This window comes from Leptopilina heterotoma, unplaced genomic scaffold (assembly GCF_015476425.1).
Source record: "Leptopilina heterotoma isolate Lh14 unplaced genomic scaffold, ASM1547642v1 Lhet_123, whole genome shotgun sequence".
Taxonomy (NCBI): Eukaryota; Metazoa; Arthropoda; class Insecta; order Hymenoptera; family Figitidae; genus Leptopilina; species Leptopilina heterotoma.
The window spans coordinates 2,112,293-2,123,270 of NW_025110842.1; the positions used below are offsets into that span (position 1 = coordinate 2,112,293).

Genomic DNA, 10,978 nt, shown 5'->3' on the forward strand with positions numbered 1-10,978 from the left:
ACTATTTTTGTTACTAGTTTAACTTTTTAAAAATATTTTTTTTACTATTTTACTATTTTTGTTACTATTTTTACTATTTTTGTTACTTTTTTTACTTTTTTTGTTACTATTTTTACTTTTTTAAACTATTTTTGTTACTATTTTACTACTTTAGTTACTTTTTTTTCAATTATTTTACTATTTTTGCTATTATTTTTACTCTTATTTGTAGTTTTCACCATTTTTTAACTATTTTACTATTTTTGTTAGTATTTTACTATTTTTGTCACTATTTTAACTATTATTGTTACTATTTTTACTTTTTTTTGTTACTATTCTTACTTTTATAAACTATTTTTGTTACTATTTTACTTTTTTTTTAAACTATTTTACTATTTTTATTAGTATTTTACTATTTTTGTCACTATTTTAACTATTATTGTTACCATTTTTAATTTTTTTGTTACTATTTTACTACTCTTGTCACTATTTTTACATTCTTTTTTACTATTTTCTTATTTGTTACTATTTTAGTATTTTTGTTACTGCTTTATTATCTTTATTATTTTTGTTACCATTTAAAATTTTTTTGGTACTATTTTACTATTTTTGTCACTATTTTTACCTTGCTTTTTACTATTTTCTTATTTGTTACTATTTTAGTTACTATTTTTACATTGCTTTTTAATATTTTCTTATTTGTTACTATTTTTACTATTTTTGTTACTATTTTATTATTTGTTACTATTTTAGTTACTATTTTTACATTGCTTTTTAATATTTTCTTATTTGTTACTATTTTTACTATTTTTGTTACTATTTTATTATTTTTACTATTTTTGTTACCATTTTTAATTTTTTTGGTACTATTTTACTATTTTTGTCACTATTTTTACCTTGCTTTTTACTATTTTCTTATTTGTTACTATTTTAGTATTTTTGTTACTATTTTATTATTTTTACTATTTTTGTTACAATTTTTAATTTTTTTGGTACTATTTTAGTTACTATTTTACTATTTTTGTCACTATTTTTACATTGCTTTTTTAATATTTTCTTATTTGTTACTATTTTTACTATTTTTGTTACTATTTTATTATTTTTGATATTGCTTTACAATTTTTGTTATTAATTTATTATTATTTTACTATTTTTGTTAGTATTTTTACTATTTTTATTTTACTATTTTCGTTACTGTTTTTGTTATTTTGTTTACTATTTCTGTCACTATTTTGACTATTTTTGTTATCTTTTTTAAAATATTTTTGTTACTATTATACTATTTTTGTTACTATTTTATTATTCTTGTTATTGTTTTACAATTCTTGTTATTAATTTACTATTATTTTACTATTTTTTGTACTATTTTTACTTTTCTTTACAATTTTTGTTTTTTTTTTACTATTTTTGTTACTATTTTACTATTTTCGTTACTTTTTTGACTATTTTTGTTGTTTTTTACCATCTTTGTTACTATTTTACTATTTTTGTTACTTTTTTTTGTTTTTTTTTACTGTTTTTTAACTATTTTTGTTACTATTTTTACTATTATTGTTGTTTTTATTATTTTTGTCTATTATTGTCACAATTTTTACATTCGTTTATTACTATTTCCCTATTTGTTACTATTTTACTATTTTTAGTATTTTTGTTAATATTTTATTATTTTTGTTACTGTTTTACTATTTTTGTTATTAATTTACTATTTTTTTTACTATGTTACTATTTTTGTTACCATTTTTACTATTTTTGTAAATTATATTTCGTTATTATTGTTATAATTATTTATAAATAAATATTATTGCTTTTCGTATTTTTACTTTTCATTAACTCGGAAACATTACCACTTGCGAGAAAGTCAATGGCGCCCTCTTGGAATTAATTCAAAGGCGGGCTTTTTAAAATCTTTAAATTTATTTTTTGTTTCTAAAGGAGCAATCAGACCTCTGCAGACTGCCTGCCTGCGCAGGCAGGCAGTCTGCAAGGGTCTGAATGCTCCTTAAGAAATTAATAAATTTTATTTGTAATATTATAATAATTAAAATAAAAATTATTATTCTCTTACATACCGTCCAAATGTATAAAACAATTCTTTAGTTATTAATATTGTCATAATTATTTATAAATATTATTGTGTTTCGTATTTTTATTTTAATTTGACGTAAAATATTACCGCTTGTGAGAAAGTCAATGGCGCCCTCTGGACATTAAGTTTAACGCGGGCTTTTTGAAATTTTTTTTTTTTTCATCTCTTGTCAATTTTTTTTTAATTTTGTTATTATGTATTTTTATTAGTGAAATTTTTGGATTTATCCAGTGGCGCATTTTGGAGTTTACCGCCTGGATTCTAAAGTCAAGTTCACAGTTTGGCACAAAACTCTTCAATTGTGAAGTCAACTTTAAGCGAAAACGTAAAACCCTTCTTGTAATTTTATACTCTATGACTATCGTAATCAAAACAAAACAGTTCTGCTTTTTGACAATCGACAACAAATCTAAAGTTTTATTTAATAATAAAAAATAAAATAATAAAAATAACAATATAAATAATGCTAAGAAAATAGTAGTAATAATAATAATAAAAATAATAGTAATAATACTAGAAAAAATAGTAGAAATAAAATAAAATTGTGTAAATAAAAGTAAATAAAAATAAAATAAAATTGTTGAAATAGAAGTTAATAGAAATAAAATAAAATTGTTGAAATAAAAGTTAATAGAAAGAAAATAAATTAGTGGAAATAAAAGTAAATAAAAATAAAATAGTAGAAATAAAAGTAAATAAAAATAAAATAGTGGAAATAAAAATAAATAAAAATAAAAGTAATAATAAAAAAATAGTAGGAAAAATAAAAGTCTGAAATAGAAAATAAAAAACCACAAATGTGCCAAAAATCGAAAAACCAAATTTAAAAGAAAAACGATGCAAAATCCCAAACAAAAGAAACACTTATTTCTCTCGTTACACGACAAAAGGAAAATAATCGAAGCAGTGAACGCGGGCAAAACAAGAAATTCAATTGCAAAAGAATATAATGTTTCAATAGCATCAGTGAGTATTTTAATGAAAAAACACAAGGAAACAATTGACTCGAATAATTTGCCATTAAATGAATTGGCCTTAAAAAATCGAAAGGTAATAAAAAAAGTGAATAATGAACAATTGGAAAAAGCGGTATTGTTGTGGTACAATGAAAAAAGGGAATCAGGCGAAACAGTGACTGGCCCTTTAATTTGCGAAAAAGCACTCGCATTCAATGTGTGTCTTAATGGTCCCAAGGAATTTAAGGCCAGTAACGGTTGGTTGAATAATTTTAAAAAACGCAATGGAATTCGCAATTTTTCCCAGCAACGAATACAGGAAAATCTAGAGGCGGCCACGGATTATTGTTTGAATTTTCAAAATTTCATTGTTGATGAGGATTATAATTGGAGTTTGGTATTTAATGCTGATGAGAGTGGAATTTTTTGGAAAAATTTACCAAACAATTATGATGAGAATTCTGCAGGTATTTTTGATTGTCAACAAAAATTTTTTTTTCAATTGAATTTAAATTTTGAAACAAAAATTTTTATTTTCAGAATATAATTTTCAATTTTTACAATAGAATTGAAAATTTTTAAAAATAATTGAAATTTTGGAAGGAATTGAACAAAAATTAAATATTTTTTCCAATAGAATTGAAATTTTTTAAATAAATTTAATTTCTTAAGAAGAATTGAAATTTTAAAATAGAAAATTTGCAAAAAAATTTCAATTTAAAATATTTTCCAAATAGAATTAGAATTTTTATTTAAGTAAAATTGTGTTTTTTTAATTTAAGAATTAAATTTTTCTCCAAATGAAATTAAAATTTTCTATGTAAAATAGAAATCTCAAAATAGAATTTGAATCTTAAAAATAAAAGTGAATTTTTTTAAAAATATAGAATTTAGAAAAAAAATTGAATTTTAAAAATATAGAATTGAAACTTTAATGAAAAAGATTTAGACTATGAATTGAACTTTCAAAATAAATTTTAAATTTTTTGAATAAAATTGAAATTTCCAAAATTAAATAATAAATTGAAATTTTTATAATAAAATTGAATTTTTTAAAATAAAATTCTCAAAAAAAATTAAATTTACAAAATAGAATTGAAATTTTAATAAAGATCTAGACAATCAAAAAGAATTAAATTTAAAAAATAGATTTGTAAATTTCCGAATAGAATTGAAATTTCCTAAATAAAATATTGAGTTAAAATTTTTTATTTAAAATTCAAATTTTTTGGAACAGAATTGAAATTTCCCAAATAAAATAAAAAATCTCGAAAATGAATTGAAATTTTTGAAATTAAAAAAAATTTATAAAATGAAATTGAAATTTTTATAATAAAAGTAATTTAAATATTCAAAAAAGAATTGAAAAAATAAAATTAAAATTTTCGAAATAAATTTTAAATTTATAGAATAGAATTGATATTTCCTAAATGAAATAAAAAATCTTAAAATAGAATTTAAATTTTTTAAAATAAAATTAAATATTTTTCGACTTGGAATTGAAAATTTAAAAATAGAATTGAAAATTATAAAAGAACTGATATTTTTCGTCCACAGGAATTGAAATTTTAAAAATACAATTTAATTGTTTTCAATTCAAAGTAGAATTAAAATTTTTATAATAGAATTGCAAACTTTCGAAGTGGAATTGAAATTTTCAATCAGAAGAATTAATATTTTTCCACCACAGAATTGAAATTGTAAAAATAAAATTGAATATTTTTTGACTTGGAATTGAAAATTTAAAAATAGAATTGAAATTTTCAAAATGAAATTGAATTTTTCTCAATTTAAAATTTAAATTTTCAAAAACAGAAATAAAATTTTTTCTTATTGAATTTAAGGCAAACAGAATTGAAAATTTCTAAGAATTGAAAATTTTTAAGTAGAATTTAAAATTTAAAAATAAAATATTATTTAACGACTTGAAATTAAAATTTTGAAAAGAAAATATTATTTTTAGATTTGGAATTGAAATTTTAAAAATAGAATTGGAAATTTGAAGTAGAATTGAAATTTTAAATCAGAAGAATTCATATTTTTCTGCTGCAGAATTGAAATTTAAAAAAAAAAATTGAATTTTTATTTAAATTCAAATTAAAATTTTTAAAAACAGAAATAAAATTACTTTATAATAAATTTAAGTCAAACAGAATTGAAAATTTCTGAGTAGAATTGAAATTTTAAAAATAAATTTGAATTTTTCTTCAGATTAAAATTAAAATTTTTTAAAATAGAAAAAAAATTACTTTATAATAAATTTAAGTCAAACAGAATTGAAAATGTCGGAGTAGAATTGAAATTTTTATAATAGAATTGAATATTTTTAACTAGAATTGAAATTTTTTAAAATAAAATATTTTTAGATTTGGAATTGAAATTTTAAAAATAGAATTGAAAATTTGAAGTAAAATTGAATTTAAATCAGAAGAATTCATATTTTTCCACTGCAGAATTGAAATTTTAAAAATAAAATTGAATTTTTATTCAATTTAAAATTTTAATTTTCAAAAACAGAAATAAAATTATTTTATAATAAATTTAAGCCAAACAGAATTGAAAATTTCTAAGTAGAATTGAAAGTTTAATAATAGAATTGAATATTTTAACGTAAAATTAAAATTTTAAAAATACAATAATATTTTTAGATTTGGAATTGAAATTTTAAAAATAGAATTGAAAATTTCAAGTAGAATTAAAATTTTAAATCAGAAGAATTGATATTTTTCTGCTGCAGAATTGAAATTTTAAAAATAAAATTGAATTTTTATTCAAATTAAAATTAAAATTTTTGAAAACAGAAATAAAATTACTTTTTAATAAATTGAAGTCAAACAGAATTGAAAATTTCTAAATAGAATTGAAATTTTTATAATAGAATTGAAAATTTCCAAGTAGAATTGAAATTTTTATAATAGAATTGAATATCTTTACGTAGAATTAAAATTTTAAAAATAAAATATTATTTTTAGATTTGGAATTGAAATTTTAAAAATAGAATTGAATTTTTTAAAAGTAAAATTGAATTATTTTCAATATAGAATTCTCAAGAAGCATTTAATTTTTTTTCAGGAGATTTAACTAATTGAAATCGAAAGAATGATTGAAGAATGATTTAAATTGAAAATTTGGATTCACTTGAAAATTTAAATTCAATTTTACTTAATAAATTTAGTAAAAAATTGAGTAAAAATTAAATTTAATTGAATTAAATCAACAATAAAAAAGAAATTTTTTTATTGAAAAATTAAAAAACAATTTTTAATTTTTTAAATTAAAAAACAATTTTTAATTTTTTAAATTAAAAACAATTTTTAATTTTTTAAATAAAAAACAATTTTTAATTTTTTAAATTAAAAACAATTTTTAATTTTTTAAATAAAACCATTTTTTGTAGTTAAAAATTTCCCTTTTTTCCAGACGAAAGAGTAACAGGTTTATTTTGCTCCAACGCAGACGGAACATTCGCCCTGCCAGTGTTAATAATAGGCAAATATCCCAGGCCACGTTGTTTCAAAAATCTCCGCTACTTACCAGTCGTCTACAAAACCGAATCCACATCGTCAATGTCATCGGAAATATTTCTCGATTGGTACAAAAATCATTTCATTCTCTCGGTACAGGAAATGCAGGAAAAAACCCAGCAACACGGAAAAGTCCTCTTACTACTCGACCAGGCGAAATGTCACCCACCAAAGGAAATTTTAAATTCAGTCAATGAAAATTTTCAAGTTGAATTTTTACCCTCAAATCTCGAATCATTGGTGCAGCCAATGTCACATGTGATAAATTGCACAAAGCGAAAATACAGGAAGAAATTTGTCGAAAATTTATCTCTCGCAAGCGGTAATATTGGCGTTGAGCAATTTATAAAGGCGCACAATTTAAAGGACTGTTGCTTTCAAATTGCCAGTGCGTTTCAATCGTTGAGTCAGGAGACGCTGCAGAATGCGTGGAATAAAATTTGCGCTGTGTCAAAATTAACGGATGATAATTATGATGGGGAGGCGCTGGACGACGAAACTTTTTGGCGAATTGTACAAAGCGTTAAAGGTAAACTGTCGATATTTATTTATTTTTAATATATTTTTTATTAATAATAAATAAATAAATAAAATAAAATTCTTAAAAATTGTAAATAAAAAAAATGTTTTGAAAATTACAATTTTCTGTTTTTAAAAGTTTAAATTTTAAATTGAAAAAATTCAATTTTTTTTAAAAACGTCAATTTAAAATTTTTAAAAATTCAATTATATTTTTTAATTTTTTAATTTTATGTTAAAAAAATATCAAGTCTTTTAAAAATTTTAATTCTACTTCACAATTTTCAATTCTACTTCAAAAAAGTTCAATTCTATTTTTAAATTTTCAATTCCAAGTAGAAAAATATTTAATTTTATTTTTAAAAATTTCAATAATTCTATTTTTAGATTTTTTATTTCATTTAGGAAATTTCAATTCTATTCTATAAATTAAAAATTTATTTCAAAAATTTTAATTCTATTTTTTCAATTCTTTTTTGAATATTTAAATTACTTTTATTATAAAAATTTCAATTTCATTTTATAAATTTTTTTTTAATTTCAAAAATTTCAATTCATTTTCGAGATTTTTTATTTTATTTGGGAACTTTCAATTCTATTCCAAAAAATTTGAATTTTAAATAAAAAATTTCAACTCAATATTTTATTTAGAAAATTTCAATTCTTATTTTACAAGATTCTTATTTTATTTAAGAAATTTCAATTCTATTTTGAAAATTTCAATTCTATGGGAATAAAAATCAGAATTTTAATTAAAAAAGTACAATACAATATTGAATATTTAAATTTTACTTTCAAAATTCAATTATATTTTGTCAATTAAATTCTTAAAAATTTTAATTTGGCAGATATTCAATTTTATTTAAAAAATTTCAAATCCATTCTGCAAATTGAAATTTTAATTCGAAAATTTCAATTTTGATTCCAAATTTCAATTCTACTTTGCAGCTTTTATTTTATTGAGGAAATTTCAATTCTATTTTGAAAAATTACAATTTTATTCAGAACAAGGATTGAATTTTATTTTGTAAAAAAACAATTACATTTAGAATATATTTCAATTTTACTTTGAAAATTTCATTTCTATTTTGAAAAATTTCAATTCTTTTTTGCATATTTAAATTTCACTTAAAGAAATTCAATTTTATTTCGTCAATTTAATTCTTAAAATAATTGTAAATAAAAAAAATGTTATTTTGAAAATTACAACTTTGTTTCTGTTTTTGAATGTTTAAATTTTAAATTGAAAAAAATTCGAATTTTTTTAAAAACGTCAATTTTAAATTTAAAAAAATTCAATTATATTTTTTAATTTTTAATTTTATGTTAAAAAATATCAATTTTCCTAAAAATTTCAATTCTACTTCAAAATTTTCAATTCTACTTGAAAAAGTTCAATTCTATTGAAAAATTTTTAGTTCTTTTTAAAAATTTTCAATTCTATTTTAAATTTTAAATTTTATTTGAAATATTTCATTATTATTTTTAATATTTAAATTGAAATTGGAAATTTTAATTTTGAACTGAAAAAAGTTTCAATTTTAGTATAAAAATATAATTTTTTTATGAATTGAAATCTTTTTTGAAAATTTAAAGTTTGTTTGAAAATAAATATTCACTTTTTGAAAATTTCAATTCTACATTAAAATATTCAATTCTTTTTTTTTTCTTTTAAAACATTCAATTTTGTTTTAAAATTTCAATTCAATATAAAAAAATATCAATTCTTTTGAAATTCTAAATTCTTTTCGACAATTTAAATTTAATTTTAAAAAAATTTTGTTTCTGTTCTTAAAAGTTTAGGTTTTTTAAATTCTTTAAAAATTTTCAATTTTACTTAAAAATTTTCAATTCTTTTTGACAATTTCTATTCTACGTTAAAAAAAATATCAATTCTTTTGGAAATTTCAATTCTACTTGAAAATTTCCAATTCTTTTTGAAAATTGAAATTTAATTTTAAAAAAAATATTTTTTCTGCTTTTGAAAATTGAAATTTAATTCGAAAAAAATTGAATATTATTTTTAAAATTGAAATTATTCTATAAGGAAAAAATATTAATTCTTTAGCAATTTTTAATTCTATTTTAAATTTTTTATTTTAAAAACGTCAATTTCTAAATGAAAAATATTCAATTATATTTTTCAATTTTTAATTTTAAGTTAAAAAAGTATCAATTCTTTTTGAAATTTCAATTATATTTTAGAAAATTCAATTCTATTTGGAAATTTTCAATTTTTTTTTTGAAAATTTAAATTTAATAAATTTTAAACTAATATTATTTCTGCTTTTGAAAATTTAAATTTTAAAATGAAAAAAATTCAATTTTATTTTCAAAATTTCTATTCTTCTTTGAAATTTTCAATTCTACTTTATAAAATTCAATTCTATTCTGAAAATAAAAAATTTTTTTTCTTGTTTAAATTCAATTTAAAAAATAATTAATTCCATGTTAAAAATGAATCAATTCTTTTAAAAATTTCAATTCTTCTTCAAAATTTTCAATTCTACTTTAAAAAATGCAATTCTATTCTGAAAATGAAAAAATTTTTTTTAATGTTTAAATTTAATTTCAAAAATAATTCGTAACTAACTGGTAAATATAAAAAAAACAAAAGCAAAATAACCTTTTTTATAACTTTTTTTGTTATAAAATAATTTGAAAAAAGGTCAATCGATAATTATTCATAAATTATTAATTTTAATATTTTAATATTAAATATTTATTTATTTATTCAGAATTTCTATTTATTAATAGAAAATAATTAATAATTGTTCCCAGGTTTCGAGAATACGCAATTATCATCAATAAAAACGTGGTTAAATTCAGACAACAATGATCCTGGCTGGAAATTATATTCAGACGAGGAAATTATTGACATCGTGAGAACGGGAACTTACGAAATTATTGAAACCGAAGAAGTAAATGATGAATTTCTCCGGCAGCCAATGGAGACCGATGGTCAAATTTGCCAATCAACTGATTTTCACAAAATTCATCTCAATCCTTCAAATGAAACTTTTGAATCTGATGAAGATAACGAATTTCTCGAGGACAGAAAATTTTCCACCGAATTTATCATCAGTGAAGAGAATTTCAATAATAAAACGATGAAGAATGAGGAAAATGATGATAATAATGATCGGGAACATTTCAACGAATCGATAGAATCTGATGATGAGAATTTTAACAAATCGATGGAAACTGATGATGATGATGATAATAAAAATTTTCAAAATTCGATAGAATCGAATGATGAGGAAGATGATCAGAATTTTCATTTATCGATTGAATCGGATGATTGCGATGAATCAGTGAATTCTGCTGATGATGAAAATTTTAATAAATTGATTGATTCCGATTTTAATGAGACGAATTTTTGTGAAATGGGAAAATCGAAGGAAATTGGGGGAAAATTTGTTGAAACTATGGAATTAAATTGTGATAATGAAAATAATTTTCATTCAGTTGAAAATAATTTTCTGACTGAAGGAAATAATTTTCATTCACAGGAAAATAATTTCCAGGCTAAAGGAAATAATTTTAATTCAAAGGAAAATAATTTCGAGTCAAAGGAAAATAATTTTAATTCAAAGGAAAATAATTTCGAGTCAAGTGAAAATAATTTCGAGTCAAGTGAAAATAATTTCGAGTCAAAGGAAAATAATTTTCAGTCAAGTGAAAATAATTTCGAGTCACAAGAAAATAATTTTAATTCAATTGAAAATAATTTCAACTCGAATGAAAATATTTTTAATTCAATTGAAGAAGATAATTTTCCACCATTTGAAAGTATAGAAGAGGCTTTCAAGCACGTACACAATTGGTGTAAACAAAAAAAAGAATACACAGAAGCTGATTATCATTGTTTTCTCAAATGGGAAACATTATCACGAGATGCATTCAAAGAGTAA

General features: G+C 19.4%; 1 protein-coding gene across 1 annotated transcript; it reads left to right on the forward strand.

Moving 5' to 3' along the window:
• Positions 1 to 2,902: 2,902 nt before the first annotated feature.
• Positions 2,903 to 10,978, forward strand: LOC122512547 (jerky protein homolog-like). The gene is made up of 4 exons (XM_043628445.1): positions 2,903 to 3,488; positions 6,442 to 7,074; positions 9,846 to 10,505; positions 10,836 to 10,978. The coding sequence occupies exons 1-4, from the start codon at positions 2,903 to 2,905 to the stop codon at positions 10,976 to 10,978; spliced, it is 2,022 nt and encodes a 673-aa protein (XP_043484380.1).

What these genes read in the sequence shown, in the direction of transcription:
- LOC122512547 (XM_043628445.1), top strand. Translation starts at nt 2,903, where the DNA reads ATGCAAAATCCCAAACAAAAGAAACACTTATTTCTCTCGTTACACGAC. An exon ending in TTATGATGAGAATTCTGCAG is followed by an intron (nt 3,489 to 6,441) that starts GTATTTTTGATT and finishes CCTTTTTTCCAG; the next exon opens with ACGAAAGAGTAACAGGTTTA. An exon ending in AATTGTACAAAGCGTTAAAG is followed by an intron (nt 7,075 to 9,845) that starts GTAAACTGTCGA and finishes AATTGTTCCCAG; the next exon opens with GTTTCGAGAATACGCAATTA.